Source organism: Coffea eugenioides, chromosome 1 (genome assembly GCF_003713205.1).
Source record: "Coffea eugenioides isolate CCC68of chromosome 1, Ceug_1.0, whole genome shotgun sequence".
NCBI lineage: Eukaryota > Viridiplantae > Streptophyta > Magnoliopsida > Gentianales > Rubiaceae > Coffea > Coffea eugenioides.
This window is the reverse complement of record NC_040035.1, coordinates 47,377,242-47,400,005: the sequence shown is the minus strand read 5'-3', so window position 1 is coordinate 47,400,005 and position 22,764 is coordinate 47,377,242. Positions and strand designations below refer to the sequence as shown.

The window sequence follows — 22,764 nt, the reverse complement described above, 5'->3', positions numbered from 1 at the left end:
TGTGTGGCCGGCAAATTTAGAGCATGGTCCGATGTAAAAAACTCAAGGAGAGAAACCTGAAAAATCATATGCAAAATCAACTAGATATTCGACAAATACTCCAAGAACTACAGAAGGATTACTGGATTCCGTGTCATAAAAATGAAGATAGTTGCTCTAACTCATGGATACGAGGAAAAGCGTTCACTGCAACTGGGATTCAGAAGCTGCCTATCTTTCTTGTGTGAACAGGCATGGCTTGTATATTGGAGAAGCAAGCCTTGAGGTATTATATCGTCATCATCACTACGAATATGTCCGCAAACCCCTAGTAGCTCTTATATCCCTCGCATGTGAACAAGCATGGCTTGTATATTGGAGAAGCCTTGAGGGATTACATCATCATCATTACTACGAATTAAAGATGTCCGCAAACTCCTAGTAGCTATTACGAGAAGCATATCCCTAGCAAGAAAACCAGGTAAAAAGGTCCCCTTCCTTATATTGGTTGACCTTTGGGAACAATTTGATCTTTCAGCCACATGTAAATAGGAACCAAGACAAAGTAGGTAGCTGCCATAGCACCAAGCACGAAGCGTAGGAGAAAGACCAGGGGATTTGCAGGTTTTGATACATCCTCGGTTTTTGGACCAATCTGCAAAAATTTTTACAACCATGCAAATGCAATTAGTTAAAACTGAAATTGCGACAAGACTTTCGCAAGAGGAAAAAGTGCATTCTCAACATAAAGCAATGGATAAACTTTGTGTTGAGAAGGGACAAGATCATGGAAACAAGTAAAGCTAAGGCAAAACAGAAACTGAAACCAACAATTGAAGAAATTCTGTAATATTGGACTAGGAGATAAAGATTATCCATTTGAACTCCTTGGCTTGGAGATTTGAGTTTGTGATTAGCTGATCTTACAAGTTACAACAACAGCAATATGAAAACCCAGCGTACGTATATGCACAATACCCTCACAGACTTAGGCATGATTAACTAATATTAAGCATTAGCAGTATCAAAGTTTGACACTTTTCTGGAGACAATCTTACAGAACACAAATGTATGCATGATTGCCTTTTGGATTTAGGCTGACTAGTCACATACATTGCAGTTTCTAATTCCAATTAAGAGGGCCAAACATGAATCCATGAACCATACGAACCACCAGCATACAAGAAAAGGAGGTCTCGAGAGAGGTTAGAGCCTTAAAGTTCTAATAATATGAAAGCAATGATATTGCTGCTGGATCCTAATGTATTTCCTGATAATCTTTGTTTTACCAAGATCACCTTTTCAATCTACCTCAAGTAGGATATTCATTTATGCAAGTGGACAAGTAAAATTTGATGTCTTAGCCTGCAATGGTAAAGAAGATGCCCCAATTTCTTAAGGTTTATTTGGTGGCTGAAGAAGTAAACCCAAGTCCAATGAGCTGAGGACTTGGCACTTGTTGGAGGAACAATATTGAAATGGCGAAGACTAGTTGAAGTATGAAAGGCCAAATACTTAATAATGGTGTAAATTCGACAGGGTATATCATAGGTTAATGCGAACATGGAAGAAAAACTGAGAGTTTTACCTGCAGAGGTGAGTCACCAGATGCAGGTTTTACACCTGTTACAGAACATCCCATGATGAGACCATGTCGTCTAACACCACGATACCATTTTGGGCCAATCCTCTTCAGTTTAACATCCTTAAATCCAGCCTTTTGAAACCATTCGATGTACTCTTCCTCCTTTGGGAAAAGCATCCACATATCTGCAAAAAATCGAGACAACCAGAATGTTGGATGTACTGGACCAATTATGCAAGCCTTGCCTCCAAGTTTCAAGACTCTATATGCTTCCCTGATACCACGCTGTGGGTCTGGCCAGTACTCGATACTAGGGGGGAGGGGGGAGAGAGAGAGAGAGAAACAGTCATGGAACTTGTTAAAGATAAAGAAGATTGTCTCTACAGAACTTATAGCTTCCACCTTTAGTTTGGCATGGGAAAGAAGCTAAGTTTTAAATAAACTAGGAAATGAACCAGTTCAGACTTTAATTAAGAAACATAGTCACTAATTTCAACATGATGAAGCACACTAGGCATTGGGGAATTTGCATCTCACTAACAGCTAGAAATCAGTGTTTGTTCTTTTAGTATCATCTCCAAACAGGAAGAGATGCTAACTCTGTGTTTCAAAGTTTCAAGCTTCCATGTCATGATGCTTGGGATCTTGTATTACGAAGTCATCAGAAAACAAGTTCAAGAAGCAACATAAACACGAATTATATTCACTCAATTTAATTTTAAAGAAAGCAGAATAACCAATAGGCAAAAGATTGAGGAATGCACCTGCCAGCAGAGATATATCTGTCAGCATAATCAGTTCTAAAGGGAAGGTCCTCTGCATCGCCCTCAATAATTTTGCAATCTTTCAGGGGCTCCTTCTGCTTAGCCTTGGCAAGCTGATGAGGGGACTGATCAAGAATGGTAACATTCTTAGCATCCACATGCTTGACTATTCCTAAAGTAGTAAACCCTGTTCCTCCACCAACGTCTACCACTATCATATTCCTGCTGGTGAGCTCAGCTGGCTCAAGTGCCTCGTCTCGCATGTCTTCAGTCCAGTGCCCAGGGTTTATCACATGGTCATAAACAATAGACAGAAACCTGTAAAACCAATATGCCTCTTTCTTGTGCTGAATGAATCTGGGTTGTGAAGGCGGCCTAGATTCCGCAAGGCTGCATCTCAAAACAGGGATTTTGCTTCTGGCCCTGATATTTACCCCATTTCCAGCACAAGATACTAAGCCCAGCTTGGGAAAATGCTTCCCGTGTAAATCTGACCCACTGAAACCCAAGCCAGCTGGCGCAACCCTTATGAGCTTTTCAACTCCACTGACCATTGAAGAAGCCATCCCCTCCGACCAATAACCAAAACCCACGAACGAAAAAGCTGCGATTATCAACTTTTATTCACCAAAATTTAAGCTTTTTCATAGAAAACCCAAGTGCATAATCAAGCTTTCCGGTCGCGAGGCAACTTCAGTACTTACACAGCCACCGCTGGCTCTGTTGGACTAAACTGAAATGGAAAAGATTGTCCCATCCCATGTACTACTGCACTTTGTTTTCAGTCTTTTCCATTTTTTTTTTTAAATTTCTCCGCTTATTTAATATTCCTTCTGGTGATAATTTATTTTCGTTTTCTTTTTTTTTTCATTTTTGGGAATTGAATATTTCATTTTCTGGTAGAAGATAATTTTTGGAGAGCCTGGGTTGGGCCCGCTAGATTAAGAATCTTGTGGTGATAACGGAACGGCGGGGAATAAAAAACAGGACAGTTGCCACGTGTCAAATTATGATTCAGTGGTTACAATCAGTAGTTCAAACGCCAAAGGTTGTCTCAGAACGTGGCCGGCTTCCAACCTTCTTCTACCGTGGATTTGATCTCCTTTTTACTATTTTTTTGAGTCTTTTTTTTTCTTTTCGGTCAATTGTCATAATCTATTTCTACTCTAATCTATTTCTACTCTAATCTATTTCTATTCCTACTTTAGTTTATTATAGGAGAGGCCAGCTAAACTAATAGGAGAATCAATGAGATTGAACTACCGTCGAATCAAACGCGATGTCTAGCTAAGTTAATGGGAGAACCGATGAGATTGAACAATCGTCGGATCAAACGGGGTGCATTATACATCCGTATGAATTTAAGAAAGTCACAAAATAATAAAATAATGAGAAGTAAGGTTTGAACACTCGACCTTCCATTTTACTTAAATTTTTAAGTCGTTGATGGTGGCTAACAAGTCAACGGCTGTTGGTTTTTGGCATCATGTCCGACTGGCACAGTTTATTTCTTTAGTTCTGTGTCTCTTTCTTTTTTTTTTTCCTTCGTTTTTCTTTTGGCAATGGTTTTATTTTCTTTTGGTACCACTTAACTGGTTTTGTGCTCAAAATTTACAAGCATGCAATTGCATTTATAAGCAAGAATAACTCAATGTCGTAGCATTATGCTTTTAAATAACATAGGTCGGGCCAAGGCCTGTAAGAGTGAGACAGAGACATTCGACCACATTTGTCCAGGCTTGCTGGGGCGGGCCTGCTATGGTTGGGCTGGACTGGTTTCAATGGCGCTGGACCTTCTGCACTGCCAGCACTGATGCTTGGATGGCCATCCGTAACACACAAGTCAGTTCGTCAACCAGCTTTCTAAGTGGGCTGCTACTGGACAATACTGGTCTTCCAGAAACCTTTTTGTTCTTGGGCAAACATTTGAATAGATTTAATCTATATACATGTAGTGATTCACCGAATCAAATATTGAAAATGTGACAAAATTTCAATCACTAAATGTAGAAGATTGGATCTACCTAAGTTTTTGCCGTTCTTGAGGCCAAACAAGGCATTAACACCGGCTTAGTTTGCATTACACCAGCTGCAGGTACATTTAGTCGGTAAATCCTCCTCTATTAGTAAATCAATGATTTAAGTGTCAATGAATTTATTAATTTCGTCTTCATTAGAGATAACAGATTATAAATGAGTATGGGTATACTTAATTATCCATTTATGATCTGCTTGAAACTCTACTTGTTCTTCTGTCTTTTTTTTCATTGACGAGAATTAATGACATTTTATCGTTATTGGATTGTTAAGAAATTCAAAATTATCTACTTAACAATCACAAAAAAAAAAGAGTTTAAATGTGTAATTATTTTTAAATAGATATAAATAGATAATGCAAGTCAGTCCATTACCCACTAATTACGCGGGTTTAAATGAGTTGCCTATGTAAATCCATTCAAAGTGTGTTGCACATCAAAAGTCACTTATACTAGTAGATGAATTTGGAGTCCCTTGGGATTGGCTCGGATGGTCGTGTGTTTGAGTCATCTCTCTACCCGTTTTGTGTATCATTGGGGGGCGGGGTGCATAGGCGCAGGGAGATTAGTCTGGCAAAGTTTTGAAAAAAAAAAAAATAGTAGATGAATTTGGAAAGATGAACATAATTGGGTCATGATTTAGGTTCAAAAACCAATCCACTGTAATGTAAAGCCCAAGCCAATGCTGAGGTATTTTCATGGGCCAGTCGCCCACGAGCCTTCATTATCCTGCGGTTTTACTCTGAAAATTGAACCGTGCGAGGACTGAACCAAAAAAAAAATCTGGCGTAAGGAAGGATACCTTGGTTTAACCATGTAGGTACAGGATGCAAGCAAAACCAATAACCACTCACTGATTGGTTTATTTTTTCAGTTTTTCAGTGTTAAGTTACAAGTAGCTAGCTACTACTACAAAAAAAAATTTATTTTTGCAATGCGCATAGCGGAAGGCTGCATTGATTTCTGTAGCTCACTGAAATAAAAGAAGAGACAAGAAGAACAAGCAAACCTAGGCAAGCTTACGGGATGAATATATATATCTAATGGATAGGTTATTTAAGTGAACATGACGAATTAATTAGATTAGATATCATATGGGCTACGAGCTCCAATTGCCTTGTTTGCAGCAGATTCTGGGCGATGATGATGAATAGAATATCATCGCAATGATGTCATCTAAACCTAACCCAGAAAACGGGGAATTCTTTTCTTCTTATATTAGAAATAAAAAAGTTACCACTAGCATTCTTGTGCCGACGACGAACACAAAGATGAAGTGGCAATGCATCTTCTCCGAGGTATAAAATAAAATTGGTGTAAAGTAGCAGTAAAACTGCAACGGTTAGTTTGTCGAGTTGCATTCAACCGCATCGAAACCTGACCCTCTCAACTTACCTAAATGAATCTTATTAATTAACTCAAAAGTACCTTGCAATTAAGTGACATTTGCATCATTAGATTAGATGTGTTTGGTCAAAAAATCAGCTCAGCGGCAATTTACTATTCAGGGTTGGCCTTGGGTACCATGCAAGGAACGTTTCTTTCTGATCATCTGATCATTTCTTCTTACTCTAATCTCTAATGTAATGTATCATTGTATTGTATGGTATGGGTCTCTCTCTCTCTCTCTCTCTCTCTTTGTGTGTGTGTGTGTGTGTGTGAAGGACATGTGAAGGGAGCATGCAGCAATGAGAGCGAGCCCATTGCCTTTTGGCAGCTTGGATGCGCTTCCCAAGCAAAAGTGGAAAGCAAAACCCTGCCAAAAAAAAGTACTATAATGCCAGTACGTTTTTAAAGAGGACTGACTAGTGAGTGAGGAGTTGAAAGAAACTCTCTCTTATCATATTTTACCATCAAAGCCTAAATTAAAGACCGTTGAGCATCTCTTTTGTTACCGCATCCCTTTCACTTTTGTCTTCTTTCAGTACCATAAAATATCACTAATCACTAATCACTTCTCCTAGGAGAATGTACCTGGATAACAGTAGTAGTATAATGCACTTTTAGTTTTCCATTCTCCTGTCGTCCTCCCGCCTCCTCGCCACTCCATAGTCCATCTTATAATGATGATGCCTAGCTATAGGAGAAAATTGGAGTTAATTTTGTTCAAGAGATCTCTGATACCAACCTTGTTAAATGAGTGATAATGAAGGCGAAAAGGCATAGGGTTAAATGAGGATTCACGTGATAATTAGAAGAGCAAGATGTAGCATAAAGGCAACCCTCCCGCCCCCATCCCCATGTTAAATTGCAGACGCTCAAGTCATGTGCAGCTAGCCACATACAGAGATGAGATGGTGGATTCATTCTACCTTGTTCTTTAGGATAAAAAGATGTCATGTGCATGTTAGGTAATGCTCATCTGATTCTAACTTTTAGATTAGATATTTGTGTGTGTGTTTCTGACTCTCTTGCTCGAGTCTTGACACCTTTTTACCGTCCATTAATTGGCTGACATTAGATGTGGAGATCACTTCTTGATTCGCGTCTGTATGATGGATGATTTAGACCCGTTGGGGGGGTGTGGTGTTGTTTTTTCCCTTGTTTACTACTTACTACTATCCCCGCAAGCATTGAACATGGTATGGTGGTGGTCTGCTGTCATTATGCCTTTTCCTTTAAGCCACAATATGTCAGCCTTCTTCATCAACATCATCAAATGAAGTAATGAACTTCATTTTTTTCAACATTTAAAAGAGAAGAAAAGAAAGAAAACAGCTACTACATTTTTACATGCCCGTTTCTTGCCTCAACGAGTTGAGAGCAAGTCAACTCGATTGGCCCGTGACTATGCTTCTTTTGGCAGATGATTAAAATATATAGAAAGAAGAAGAGAATAATATCTAAACTGTGCATCTGACATCTGTTTCGCTGGTGAACAGTTTTGGGAATTACACATGATAAAGAAAAACTGTCTGGTTGATGTTATATACTAACAAACAAGTACTCCAAAACTAGCCAGCAATAGTACTGTAGTATATATAAGCTGGTGAGGAATCTCATAGTCCGAGAGAAAAGAAGGTGGGGGGGTGGCAGATCTTCAAGGTGGTCCAACTACTGAAACCCGCGAGGGGGGAGGAATAGGAATAGGAATCAGAATCCCCATCTCTTCATGATTGATTCAGCATTCCCAAATCCAGAATCTGCCCAATCAGCGATTAACATAACATATAGTAATCAAGGAGAAGGATTCTCTCAGCATATGCGATGATGCATTGTATCGAATCGGGGAGCACATTGCCCGCATTTACTCTACTGACCTAGCAATTAGCATAGTGGCCTCTGCTTGCTTGCTCCTTTTCTCTTCTCTGGATGTGTATAAACAAATTGGACCCGCTGCAAAGTTATTAGGAAACAACAATTACCTTACATTGTATTAGACAGACACGGCAGGAAATTTTTTTTTTAATGGGTAAAAAAAAAAATTAAAAATAGCCCATTTTCATGAGCGTCTGTCTCACTTGTGTATAGTATAATAATGCAGTACTGGTTGAGTGCTCTGTCTCCGTCCTTTTATACTTTGATGATAGGTTGAGAAGAAGCAGGGGAATGTGAAACCCAGTGAGGATTTCAGGACGTAAAGATAAGGGAATGTGTAAAGAGTGCAGTGCACCGGCTGAGTGCCCCACCATTTTCACCTGTTGGAGTTTGCAGTCTATTTTTCTTTTACAGAAGAAGATGAAGATTAGTGATTCGCACTCATTGAATGCATACAACTAGTTAGTTTCTTCCCAAAAAAAAAAAAAAGGTATACTAGTTAGTGAAAACTCATATTATAAGAGTAATGACACATCTTCCTGATTATATAGACATATATCATGATTTGTAAATACAAATATAACAAGATGTATAAATCTTTATAAATTTAAAGTTACATATATATAAAGATAGGAGTTATTTTTGAAATTAATAAAGCATAATCTCTGAGAAATCATAGTTTTATTATATTGTGTACTGTGATCCCTTTTTTTTTTGGTTAAAAATTAGAAGTTATAGGCGGTTATTGGATATTTCTATTATTTAGCTTTTTATTGCGACGGTAAATAAAAAAAAATGAAAAAGTAACGAAAAATTTTAGGGATTAATCTTGTCTGTACTGTCAGTATATATACAATCATAGTTAGATATATAACACATGTGCAAAATTTGAATTTGAAATCAAAATTTTGTTCATGTATCATCCATCCAACTGTGATGGTATATACACATACAGTGCGTATGAGATTTACTCAAAGTTTATACCATACATTTTCTTCCACCTTTATATATAGTAAGATATATTGTATCATGTGTTTGGTTGTTCCCCTTAACTTAAAATTTTGGTCCTTCCCTCGCAGAGATCTGATAGTTGAACTTCTTATACAGCTTCAAACTTACTATTTTTCACCACTAGATTATGGCCTCGTTGGCTTTTTGGTAGACGTGTATCACTTTGGTTACACAGTTTGGATTACAACAAGAATTTGTACTTCAAATTGAAATCAAGGTTTTTTTTTTGGGGTGTTAATCCTCTATTTATCCACCTCACGATCTACATCCACTTGGGACAGAGTGGTTATTACGGAGGAGCGGATAACCTTATGAAACAGCAGTGCACGGAGATAGGAAAACCCAAGCATGTCATTGTTTCAAGTTTCAACAGAGATCCAAACAACAGAATTTACTTGTCTTGTGGCTTTTATACTTCATTCTTTTGCATCTTTCCATGAGATTGTCGTATGGCGCAAAGTGAAAATTGCAAGTTAGTATTATGATGTAGTTCGTCATTTTCCTTCCTGGGTTATTATGATCCAGTCAAATCCTTGAAAGTAGACTGTTTTAGGGGAAATTAAAGGAAAAAGAGTGATCAAAGGGGTAGAAAATGTAGGCATGGCTTTGTAGAGAAATGATGTGTGTCACCGGTATTTCGTCCAGCAACATATCATCTCCAACGTGTAATGCATATATGTGGACTAATGATGTGTCCTGCTTCTATTTTTAATTTTTTATCACTTTAGTAGTCTGCTCTGTGTGTGTGTATATATATATATTGAAATGATCTGCTGTCTTTTATCTCTTGGTCTTCTCCCTCCAGTCCACAATTTGAGTATTAATATCAAGAATCCACTCTCCAACATTTTTCTCTGGTAAATCGTATCTTTTTCTTGATCCCCTTGTCCTTTTATCTCTTCTTCTCTTTCCTCTTCCTTGCTCCCCAAAAATTTTAGAACGAGCAAGATAAGACATTTATTGAAAGACAACCACACTCGCATATCTGAGTCAACCACAGACCTGCGTTTGGATTGTAAGTTATTTGAGATATTTTTACTGTATCACTTTTTGTGATGTGATGTATGTGAGATAAAAAATTAATTGAGAAGATAAAAAGGTGTATTGGAAATTGTAATGGTGATGTAAGCAAATATATTTGGGCAAATAATCTCCTATCCAAACACTGGTATCGATCTTATGTTTGGTTGTTCGTGGGAATTGAAGTTGCCCCGCACGCGCACATATATAAATATATGCCTGATAGACTAAATAAATTAAATGATTGGCTTCAGAACTGATTTGTAGATTTGGTTTTTTTTTTTTAGGGTTGGAGGAGAGATTTAGAGGAAGAAATACACCTGTATTCTTATCTTGGAGCTAAAATGGGGAACGAAAGCCTATAGTACAGGAGTAGATGTGGCAAAATGGGCGGGATTTGATTGGGTTTGAGATGGAACCGAGTCATATGGGTTTGGGTCCAACCTTACCCATATGTGTTTTGGAACTAACTTGGGCGGGATCACTTTGGGATGGGTTTAGATTGATCCCGCCCAATACCCAAATCTATTTTCTACATATTTTTTTCCTTTAATTCATTTTTTATTTTTTATATCAATTTAATATTTTGATTTATTAAATTTTTTTTAGTTTTATTAAATAAACATGCAAGTGCTTTATACTCAAGATTCCCACCAAAAATTGGATTAACAAATAAAGGAAAAAATAGATATACAACCATATTCCAACATATATCAAGATGGTCAAGCCATTAAGGTACTTAGGGTGTTGAATATTTATTCTCATCATTGTCCAAGGATGATAGGTCTAAATTGACTGAAATGCTGGAAATTCTTGTGGATAATGACTAGGAAAACTACTAGATTATATTCGTTAGTATGACTATAAAAATTGTTAAAGATAATTTTTGAATTTAAGACTCCGTTTGGATTGGCTATTTTTTCAAAAAATAAGTTTTTCAAATACAATATTACAGTAATATACAATAATTCAAAAAATATCCCATCCATATTAGTATATCAAATATTTAAAAAAAAAATTTATAGTAAAAATTTTTCATATACACTACTACAATAAAATATTTCAAAAACACCCCCCAAAAATAACTAATTCAAACGGAGCCCTTGCTATTTGAACCCAATGGGTACCCAAGTATTTCCCAAGATTTCCCATCAATTAATGGGTACAATTGGGATTTGTCCCATTTTAAACCCAATATCAAATTTCAGTACCTATCCCGCCCAAAATCCCCATGGGCATGGGTAACCCATTGGGACTTGGGACAAATTGCCACCTCTATACCGGAGTAAGATAGACCTTCTCATTTGCCAAAAAAAAAAAATAACTAATGAAGTATATTTTTTTCCGGAGGCCTAGGGTATCCTACACTAGTGGCTTATATCGTAAGACCCTTTTGTAAGGAAACATTTTGAGGTGGCACTGTGATGTATTTTTTGGTAGATGTACTTGATGGTGATGTTTATTACTGCTCTGCTTTGTATGACAGAGAAAAATAATCAAAGCACTTTTTGGAGGGAGCTACACTAAACTAGTAGCAGAATAACAGCGGGAATTAATTAGACTAAAAGATAGGAGGGGCACATCACAGGAAAGGGCGGATGTTGCTTTTGCAGACTTAAAAAGCAAAATTAGGTAGAATTTAATAGGTGCTAAATAGACCCAAATGGAGAAACCGGAAAGCGATGGAGTAGTTCTTTCTTGTGTCCTCATTCCAGTAATCACAAAGAAAGAAAGAGCAGCCTCAGCGCAGAGCACTCCTGAAATACTACAACTACAAATATTTTGATGGCTGGAACCCACTTCTGTCTCTCTCTCTCTCTCTGTCTGGAGGGAATGGGATGGCTTGATTAGTCGTTGCAGACTTAATGCCCAACCTTCTGGTTGATTGCCAATTACCTTGCAAGTTTCCATGGACAGCGCCTAGGTGTTATTAATGGCAAACACGACTGAGGCAGATGAGCATCAAAGAACCCTGCGTATATGAAGAAAGTTCCTGCAGGGAACGTATACATCTGTAGTTTTGCAAATATAGGACGATTTTCACTTTATTTCCTCATTAACCAATCAAGATTAACTAAGTCGGTTGATTCGGATCATCCTACGTAGACTGATTTTAGAACTAATTGAAGATTCACACTCAATTATTGGTGAGCGTTGAGCAGATAAATTTAGATTTTTCACCGCTCCAAGTTTACGTGTTTACCATTATTTTCCTTTTATTTTATTTTATTTCGCCTTCTTTTCATTCCAAAATTCAATACGACTCTTCAACGCTAGGTTAATTAATTTCTCTTGTTAAGACCCATACAAGTATACATTTCAACTCCTGTAACCCGACATTATTCGAAATTCATCGTGATCACTATTTTTTCTTTTTTTAACTCCAGCAGAAGATGAGTGAGACTTAAGAAATAGAGAGCACGAGAAGAGGAATTTATTTATTCTAGTAGGCCCATTAATATTTAATAATAGTACCATATTTGTCACTGGAAAACAATTTTAAAAAAAAATGGTGTGAAGCCAATGCAAATGGCTGCAAATAGATCGTGTTTTCAATTTATCTGGCGACACATTGACTAGTACTCCTTCTGTATGAACGACACGTTGCTGCAAAAACGCAGACACAGAACTCTATAAATAAATGAACGAAGCCCATGGGGACCTTGACTGGTCCAGCTATCTACCAAGTTGCTTGCTGAACATCATAAAAATCCCCAGACGGTTACCTTCTTTATTTAGAAAGTTCCTGGATTAGCAAGAGGTGTTGAGACCAAGATTCAATCTGCTTATTTGACTATTCATGCATGGTGTGCCCAGTCAATTAACAAGCAAAGTATTACTTCCCATGCAAAATATTCTTACGTAATTGATTGCTTGCGTTTAGAAGTTACTTTCGCACCATGCCGAAGGAGAAGAAGATCGGGGTAAAGAAAACCCATAATAACAAAAGATTGTTGTTGGCCTTGATTTTGAAACACAAACGACTAACTCGTTTTCTTCCCTCAATAAATAGTAAGTTGCAGCAACTTCATCCATGGATGAAATGAATCATTTTAGATTATTAAATTGATTTTACTTCTTTTCCTTTTTAGGACTAGAAAACATAATACTATGCGGTTGGATGGTTAAAGTTGATTTACAGTAACAAAAATGGTTGCCGTAGCGGTGGCGGCAGAGCCGCAGCCAAGATTGGAGATTTCCATCGCGTTCGTAAGGTAAATTAAACCATCCCAACTTAAGTGCCTCATAATTTGTCACTAGCATTACCATCACATAATTTACCTCAATTACTCTTCCCAGTCTTCTCTAGTTACCGTTTGGATTGACCATTTTTTCAAAAATAAAATTTTCAAATACAATACTACAGTAATACACAAATAAAAATAACTCATAAAACATCTCATTTATATAATATATTAAACATTTTTAAAAATATTTATAGAAAAAAAATTTTATATACACTGTTACAGTAAAATTTTTCAAAAACAACTAATCATAGGTAGAAGGACGAACTCCTTCCAAAAGGCTTGGCTACAAAAGTTTAAGGTAAAATTTACCAATTCAATGAGTATTTAAGTCGCGAAAACAGTAGAAATCTGTTTGGGTTGCTGAGTTTTTCAAATACTATTAAAATTTTTAAAAAGTACTCTAAAAAGTAGTTTAAATTTTTTTTAAATGTTTAAAAAATATCTCAAAATATATTCTAAAAGCTCTTCTACTCTTAAATATTCCAAAATATACTATAAAAACTCTGGTACAGTAAAATTTTTCAAAAATACCCAAAAAAATAGCTAATCCAAACACGGTAATGTTAGGGGACAACGGTAAGCGTCCTTTTGGGTCATAAAACTGAAATTGGCACTTTTGAAAATTATTTTTCTTTTATTTTTTAAAAATTTTTGAGTTATCTGAGTAGTAATAACTCTTTCTGGTATACACGCACGCAAAAAGAAAAAGGCATGCTCCAACTCTCACCATCCTTGTGATTCACCTTATGATCCCCTTTCTGGATTAGGTAAAAAAGTTCCTTAAAATCAAGAGAGAACACGAACAAATTCCCCAATCACCGTGCTACAGAGAACAAATTAATTCACCAAAAAACTAATAATAATAATAAAAAAAAGAATAGTACTTAAACGCTTCAACTTCATCCAATTTGCAGTTTAATTATTTAGATTCCAGATGCTCATTTATCCCATAATGATGACCAGAAGTTATCTAATCACCGTCCGGCTTCCCTGTACAGAGTTCAGCTGACAGATGTCTATCGTATGGGTTTCCTCGTGAAGAAGACGAAGAAGATGCAGATTTTGAGAGGGTCTAACTGACCGCTGGTGGAAATCAAGGTCGCCGTTCAAACTTTCGCAACTCAAGGAAATTAGAGCTCTGACACGTAGACCGTTGATCCGCGGACGTCAGTTAACCTGCGCCTACAGGTCCTTGTGACGTATTGGGAGCAAATTCCTCAATTTTACAAAATTTTCCTTCGCATAAATGTTTAGTGCATTGAGAGATTAATCAAATTTTTATTTCGCTCGTAACTCGAAAGCAAAACAAAATACACTCAACCTTCCCTCTAAGGGTTCGTTTGGGAGTGGAGGATTTGGATAGAAAAGAAAGGGAAAGAAGAGAAAGTTTACTTTTGCTTCATTTGTTAGTTTTAAGTAGGAAAGAAAAGAAAAAAAATGGAATGATTAATAGTTATCAAAATGCTTCCTCCCAGATTAGAAGGAAAGTTTGATAATTTTTTTAAAATACCTATTTTATCCTTAAAAAGATTTTAAATAAATATTTAATGACTTTTATGTCCAAAATCATTCCATTAATTCTCAAAACTCCAAAATAACATAACAATCTCTTCTATTTTCTCATAACTTAAGCTTTCCCTTCTTTTCCTTTCTATCCTAAACTCCCGAACTAAGCCTAAGTGTTGTAAAAAAATAAAAGAAAAAGAAAAAGCCTCATTAATAGTTTTTGATGCCACTACTTATCTCCCTAATCATCTGATATCCACAATAACCTCCACATGATTAATTTCTACAATTCCTTGGTTCAACATGATTTGCATCAAAGTTTGTCTGCCCCTTTGCTTCTAAAGCTCATTTGACTACTCTCAGTAGAAATAGCTTGAAAGGCCTCTACAATCACATTTTGTAATTTGCTTTGATATTTGTAAATTTAATTAGGCTTTTAATTTCTTATGCACAAGTATGGTTATTATACAATTTTATGGCATGTAAATTTCGATTGTAATCGTGAAAACAAATAAAAGGCCAGTTATACTAACATATGAAATTTTAATCCAAATTAATTAATGTAACTTTCATTGTTCTTTTCTTATACTCCAATCAAAACCAATAAGATTTAATACTTCATCTACAATTTTTTATCTACAATTTATATGAAAATATGTTTAAAAATTTAATCACATGAAAAGAAAAAGAAAAGAAAATCTACTTTGAAAGAGAACATATACATAAAAATAAAAGACAAGAGATAAAATTATTATAAATTGGTGCATTTCATATCAAAACTTATTGCAAAAAAAATCCTGAAAAATATAGGAGTACCATGTACATCTTGGATACGCGCAGATCACAGGGAATGATATACGGATCCGCATATGATCCATCGGATCGAATATCCACCCAAATCTGTTCGGATCACCGAATCATGTTGAACACCCCTAAGATTTGCGAAAAGGAGGTCATGTACGGGCGGGGAGATATATTAAATGCAGAGGCGGGTTAACATTTGCGACGTCATACGCGAATGCGACCAATTGGTCGAACCAATTTGGCTGAGAGGGCAGGTCAAATAAAACCCCATGTGCTTAGGAACTCAGGAACGAACGGTTACTCTAACGCAACCCAACCAACGCCCTCCCTCGCTCTCTCTCTCCTCTCCGCACTTACTCTTTCCACCCTTTAAAAGAGCAGAAAGCGGGAGTCGCAAATAAAAGCAAGCCCTCTCTATACCAGACACCAGAGTCCAGAGAGGGAGAAGAGAGAAACCTTATGGAGTGAAAGAGATGTCAGGGACGGGTGCTATTGGAGCCACCCCAGAGAAATGTTAAAGCGTCTCAAGTCAATTAGTAGCATAGCCGTTAGAGAGTGTACGCTTGGGTGGTTTAGCTGACAGACTTGAGACTTGAGAGGGGATTGTAATCGTTAAAAGGGGAAAGAAAGGACAAAAAATCGAATCCACGATGATGGCGGGGATGGTGCAAGACCAGAATCTGGAGAAGCAGTTTGAGAAACAGATTGGTTGTATGGCTGGTTTTTTCCAACTCTTCGATCGCCATCAGCTAATCACTGGCAAAAAAGCCTATTCCACCAAGCGCCTCCCTCCTTCCAAGGTTCTCCTCTCATCCTCGTTTTTGCTTTTTCCTATGTCTCGCATTCATCGTTTTAGCAGCACTACACAATACAGACTGACTAACTGTATCATTTTTTTTTTCTTGATGCGCCGAATTAATCAGGTTATTGATCAGGGGTCGGAAAATTCCGCCGCATCATCACCGGCTATCTCGAGAGAATTATCAAAACCACAAGCTTTAAAGCATCCGGCCACGCCAAAACCAGAGCAAAGCCACATAGCTTCGGTGCCGGAACTCCGATCACCGGAGCTTCTACCGCCTAAATCACCTCTTCCTCTTCCCATATTTGAATTGAAGGAAGGGACGAGGTCATCCTGGAAGTTCTGCAAAGAGGCTCCCAGGCTCTCGCTCGACAGCAGAGCCACCGTAGACGCCAAGGGAAGCCTTCATCCGAGAGAGATCCGAACCAGCTCTGCCATCTCAAGTGCCAATGCCGCCGGCGATGGCGATGACAAACAACGACGATCCCCCAGCGTCATTGCGAGGCTCATGGGACTGGAACGACTGCCGGATTCCAACCCGGACCCGGAGCCTGCCAAAAAGGTCGAGCTAAGGAGATCGGCATCGGAGTCGAGGGTTTCCCGGGATCTATTTCAGTATCGGTGTATTGATGGTAACAGCAACAACTACTTCTTCCAAGTAAAGCAGCCTAATCAACAGCAGCATTCGGTTTCACAGAATGCGAATGCGGCGGCAATCGGAAATAAATGTCCATATTCTAAGGCTGCAAGGCCAGTGGATCACCACATAAACTGGTATTCAACATTCCCAAGTAATAACGCGAATGCCATGTCCCAACAGCCCAAGGCATTGAACAGAGGAGGGATGGTTCCATCACCGTGGAAAGCACCGCCACACCGTAGAAGCTTTTTCGACACTGCTGATGTGTTTCCCGAGCCAAAGCAGGCGGCCACGGTTTCTGTGTGCGGAGACATTGAAAGGAAGCTGAAAATGAGAGGAATTGATGAGCCTTCCAAGGATCTAGAAACGCTCAAACAAATCCTCGAGGCTCTGCAACTCAAAGGCCTTCTCCATTCCAACAGGCCTTTCGAGCAACGGAACTTGGTGTACGATCGGAGTTTCCCGTCCGAAGGTTCTCCGATAGCGGTAATGAGACCGGCGAGTCCGAGAATGGGGAATGATTCGCCAGCATCAAGGTACGGAGTTCGCCGGAATTCAAACATGACTTCTTCCGGAGAATATTCACCGACGGTGAGTCCACGTCGAGAAGGGTCGAGTGACCGGAATCGGAGCACAAGGAGTCCGACCAGAGTCAGGAGTGAGAGTAATGCGAGGCGGCCGAATAACTCAATGGTGAAACCGAAGCCATTGAACGTCGAAACTCAAAGGCGAGCAGCAGTGGCAAATGAGTCAACGGAGAAGCGGAGAGTCTGCGGAGTGGAGGCACCCAAGGTCAGTTCGAGGAGAAACGGATGCTCGCCGGATCATCAGGCGGTGGTGATGAATCGATTACCAAGAAATAGGAGATCAACGGGTGAGATGTATCATAAGGAGAAGATAACCACGGTGGTTACAGAGGATGAGTCATGTTCCATATCCGAAAGTACATTCAGCACATCCTCTCAAACTGATACGGAGGTACGTGGACGTGACTCCTCTCTTTTTTTTTTTTTTTTTTTTCTAATTTATTTTTTTTTTTCAAAAAAAACTGATTAATCAAATTTGTTAGCTCCTAGTTAGTCAGAATTGTATTGTCGGATTATACTTAGGGAGTAGTTTTTAACTTTTTAGGAGTAGTAATAGTAGTGGAATTGGTGGTTTTCCGATTTATTAATGGAAGTGGTGGGATTGCAGCAGAGATGGAAGGTGGAGGAGTACAGAGGAGGGAAGAGTCTGCTGGAGAGGTGTGATAAGCTGCTTCACAGCATAGCGGAGATGAATGCAGGCGACATGCAACCGAGTCCGGTATCGGTTCTGGACTCGTCGTCATTATTATTCTACAAGGACGAGTCGTCGTCGTCATCACCCTCGCCTGTCATGAAGCGGAGCATTGATTTCAAAGAAGGTACGTACGTGAGTCTATCTGTACTGTACACCGCTCGTACACTAGCACTACCATTACCACAGGAGAGAGTAGTCTATTCCTATCTAATGATGAAGATGGTATGGTGGTGGCGATGATATTCCCAAGATTTTCTGTTTTGTTGACTTTACCCCCGCCCCCATTTTGCTTCATGAGATTTTACCCCGGATTGGATTGGACTGGACTGGGGACTACTACAACTACAACTACTACGAGTGGTATGGATAGCATTACTGATTTTTCTCCGTGCTGACAGTCTCGCTGTGTTAAACCCTGCCTTTGACTCTCCGGCCCATTATTTGCCCATACCAATACTTCTTTTCATCTTTATTTCCCCCTCTTTCTACGTTCTCACCTGCTCTCTGCTCCTCCCATCTCCTACTCGAGAAATTCTTTTTTGGCTGGAAATATTAAACTATTATAGAAGAGGTTGAAAAAAAAGAAATTTGTACTCCGTATTTGACCTGGTCCACTTTCCTCTAGAAATGTTCATGGTTTTCTGGAGTCAGTCCGCAGTGTTTGGAAGATACAGTCGTATAGTTTCGAATTAAACAATAATGAATTTCAAAAATAAATTTTTTTTTTTTGAAGATATATTACTACGTCTTGGAGTATATTATTAACCAAAATAACTTTTCCGAAATTCAAGCAATTATTGTAAACTTTGTAAAAAAAAAAAAAAAAATTTTCATTAACAGCAGATTCCCAATGGAAGTGCCGGCCGCTGGACCTGCACCCACTTATTAGTTGGTGACTTGGTGGTATGGTATCAGAGCTGGTATTATGTACTACCACTTACTGTATTAATTACTCACTAGTAGAGTGTATGGGTGTAGGGGAGTGACGCAGGCATTGAAGGGAGTTAAAAAAAAGTGTCCGTAGTCCCGGGGGGGGGGGGGTACTTTAAATTAAATGACTCACTGCCCTTTACTTCCCACAGTCGACTTATTGATTGAGAGCTGTTGCTTAGCAGCAGCAGCAGTTTCAATTTAATCTTGAAAGCGACTGATTTCTCCTCTTCCTCTTTCTCTTTCCGGGGAGGCGGAACTCCTCCGCCTCCTCCCTCTAGTACTGACTGACTCTGCTTGTTTCAGACTAGTGGTGACAGCAGTGCATGACGTAGATACTACAAAAACAAGTCTAGGCATTAAAACAAATAAATGTAGATACTAACACAATGACAACAAAAAATAAAATTTGTTGCGCCAGTATCTACATTTACCCGCGATTAGTATCTACACTTTATATTCTTATATATATATAGTAGTGTTGTCTAGTCTCTAGTACTTGCCTCCTACTGACTCCTTTCTTGCTTCAAACTAGCATCAACCAATCTAACCATTGTAAAACTGGGGTAGTTGCATTGCATCAAACAGGTAGCTTTTCAAGATCTTTGACGTGAAATTAAATCATAAATGCATTTCCCTGAATGAAACAAGCTGGAAGCTGCTAGGACGCAGCCTTTTCATAAAACGGACACACATCTGAACTAAAGTAGTAGAAATGGTACTGACATCGTCATTCCAAGTAAATTTTCGAGTGTTCACTTTGGAAAGCTGATTCTTCTAGGTGGTCCTTTGCAGCTCCGCTGTCCGTTACTTGCTACTAATAATAATAATAATATCTTACAGTTGTAATGCATCGGGGCACTGCTACTTTGGTTTCAATTTTTTGTCTAGAAATTCGATCACTTTTTATATGAAAAAAAAAAGAGGAAAGTATATCACGACAAATAATTTCCGAATTTCTTGTTTATTCGTAATTTGGCACTCAACTTACCGTCTTAACCACATGGCCCAGATCAATCAAGTGAAGTGGACGAAGAGACGTGGGGTTCTGTATTATTTCCTGTTGAATCAAAACTGGAAGCTGCCCCTGAAGACTATGATTTTGTTTACATCTCTCAAGTTCTCGTGGCCTCTCATTGCCTCCCCGAGGATTCTGATATCTTTCTACTTCTGGAGGAGCAGCAGTATCTCGAGGGAAAGGACATCTCTAAGGTTTCCAGGCTGCGGAGGAGACTGATATTTGACGTCATTGCAGAAATTCTGGAACGAAACGGGCACTTACCCCCCTGGAAGGCCTTTTCCTGGTCAGATTCTCAAACGGTAAAATCATCGGTGAGAAAGATTTGGTCCGAGTTTCGGAGAATTCGGGAGCGTGACACTGCAGAGGACTTGTTTGACATCATTCGGGGAGCTCTTAAAAAGGATTTGGCCGGAGACGCAATCAATGGCTGGGGAGAATGTCCCGTGGAGTTGTCGGAGGCAGTGTTGGACATCGAACGACTCATATTTAAGGATTTAATAGGCGAAACAATCCGAGATCTCGCAGCATTTGGCTGTAAAACCACGGGCTCAGTTACGCCTCGTAGGAAGTTAGTTTTCTGATAAGGTGGCTGAACCACAACCCCCCCCCCCCCCGCCTTTTTTCTCTTTCCTGTTTTCGCTCGCTTTCTTTTATCTTTGCTTTTTTTAAAAAAAATAAAAATAAAAATGGTTTGGCCACGATCTGTATCGGTGTTGTCTCTTCTGTCTTCGGTTTCCAGGAGTCTTGGAGTGTTAAAAAGAAAGAAAGGAAAAGAAAACGAGGGAGCTAATTTTTAACGGTTACTTTTGCTAGCCCCCCTAAAGTAAAGGGACTAAAGAAAAAGAATAATAAAAAAAAAAGTGTGAAAGGAGAAGTGTGATTTCGCTTTTTCACTTGGCTTTCCCTGCAGATGCGCATGTGCTAGGTGACAGGCAAGAATAATGAAGGGCTGCACGTGATTAGACTAGTACCATAATACAATTCCATCCACGACCGGTCGAGTCGTGTTTGGAAAATGCAAAAAGGGGTGGAAACTGGAAAGTGGAGAGGATTGTTTCTAGTAGTGGGTGTGTCTGTCTATCTAGCCAGCTTTTATATATGTATATGTTCATTCCTGCCTTTTCCTTCTGTCCCCAAGGGTGTCGATGGTTCAGTAGTTGGGTGATTTACTTGGCAAATCTAATCTAAGCACTGAAAAAGAGGGTTTCATTAAGCTCTTTATAAAAGAGAAGAAAAGCGGGTTTACGCCGAGAGGGTTTTTTTTTTTTTTTTTTTTTACCTTTCCCGAGATACTGGCCCGCCTGTGATGTGAGGTATGGAAATCATCTTCTGGAATAGGGATGATAAGGGTAGTATCCTAGGCCAGGAGTAGGAGGCCTGCTTCTTTCATTCCACACAACGCAATCCATTGTTGAGGACGCTTGTGCTTGTAATTATGTGGGATGACTGTTGTTCACCTTGATTACTCTCTCTATCTTATAGCTCGTGATGATTGATTGTTAGAAAAAGAACCAATTGATACCATTACAATTGCTGGCTCCTCCATTTCCCTCCACTCTCTCTTTCTGAGTCTCAAATTTCCTCAGCACATCCTGAGTAATTTAACTAACTAATCAGCACATTCTTGTACCATGTGGTTTTCCTGCATTTAGGGACCGACCGACCGACCGACTTGCAATTTTGTGACTTGAAGAAAAAAAAAAAAGGTGGTAGGGACTTTAAGAGGGGAAAGCAATCAGCAGCGGCTCCTACTTCCGCTCTCAGCCCTCTGCTCGCGGGCTCCAATTTTGCTTTTGACCTTTACGGCAATGGGGCACTCCCTGGCCCCATCCTCCTCAGCTCTCACTCCCTTCAGTTACATAAAAAGCTCATCCTGTGGATTCAGAAATGAAGCCCCTGCGAAATCATCTGTCGTCCCATTACAAATCGTTAACCATATGCAGGAGGAAAATAATTACTCAGATCTCCAGCCAGGAGCTGCAGTAGCAATGGATGGGAAATTAATTATCAGGGCTTCTTGCTTGCTATCTTAGTACATTTTTATATCTCGGCAGGTCTCTTGATAAAAGTAGAATTTCGTCATGGAAAAGACAAGCTCAAAACCTGGAGTGGAGTCTCCAAGAAGCCAATTATTATCGCTGGGGGCCGGGGGGCACTTCGTCATCCCAGAAGGGTACAAAGTTTATCGACCCATGTAGATACTATAGATTAGGATGATGGCCTGGCAAAGGGCACATGCCATTGCCCCATCTACTAGAGCATCATGATCTGAACGTTAATTAAAGAGGTACACATTATACATTCTTAATTTCGTCCAGGAAGTGTTATAATTTTGAGTGAACTTTTTTCCTTTTGTGCAGAAAATGCATTGAAGTTGTCCGATCCATGCCGTGGCCTAATGTCGTCGTCGTCGTCGTCGTCCTAATTGTTGTCCCCTAATTGGGACCTTTCGCCAGATGGTAATTTTGACTATGCTGGTGGAGTTCCATTGTTGGCCATATATGCGACCCACCAAAATAAGAGCAACCAGAGGGAAATGGTCCTCGATGCTATCACAAACGAGTAATCAGCAATGCTGGATGAATAGAGACTTCGTATGTTGATCTTAGCCCAGTCCTCCAGTTCTAGTGGCTTTTTCAGTTCATTCGATGCCTACTTGAGAGAAGAGTCTCGTTTCTGGACAATTCACTAACACGTGATCAATGATTCTCCCCACCATGTTGTCAATTTCTTTGATTCCACGAAACTTTCGACTGTCTCTAGGGTTTTTTTTTTTTTTAATCATTCGTCATTTATCTATTCTACTCCAACTTTAACCTAATCTCTAAGTTTTGGTGGGTGGGAAGTTAAGGGTTCAAACATTGCTTCCCATCATTTGT

General features: G+C 39.0%; 2 protein-coding genes across 3 annotated transcripts; one reads left to right on the top strand and one right to left on the bottom strand.

Annotated features, from left to right (window-relative positions):
* Positions 1-44: 44 nt before the first annotated feature.
* Positions 45-3,132, bottom strand: LOC113769665 (2-methyl-6-phytyl-1,4-hydroquinone methyltransferase, chloroplastic-like). The gene is made up of 3 exons (XM_027314118.1): positions 2,329-3,132; positions 1,568-1,874; positions 45-634 (listed from the first exon to the last, which is right to left on the bottom strand). The coding sequence occupies exons 1-3, from the start codon at positions 2,892-2,894 to the stop codon at positions 479-481; spliced, it is 1,029 nt and encodes a 342-aa protein (XP_027169919.1). The 5' UTR covers positions 2,895-3,132; the 3' UTR covers positions 45-478.
* A 12,386-nt stretch (positions 3,133-15,518) lies between these two features.
* LOC113749249 (protein LONGIFOLIA 1) lies at positions 15,519-20,908 on the top strand. 2 transcript variants are annotated; one of them, XM_027292940.1, is made up of 4 exons: positions 15,519-16,011; positions 16,135-17,631; positions 17,848-18,058; positions 19,877-20,908. In XM_027292940.1, exons 1-4 carry the CDS (start codon positions 15,862-15,864, stop codon positions 20,464-20,466), a joined length of 2,448 nt encoding a protein of 815 aa, XP_027148741.1. In that variant the 5' UTR covers positions 15,519-15,861; the 3' UTR covers positions 20,467-20,908. The 2 variants fall into 2 exon arrangements, with proteins under 2 accessions (XP_027148741.1, XP_027148748.1); XM_027292947.1 differs by having other exon boundaries at positions 17,851-18,058; positions 19,877-20,907.
* The last annotated feature ends 1,856 nt before the right edge of the window (positions 20,909-22,764 follow it).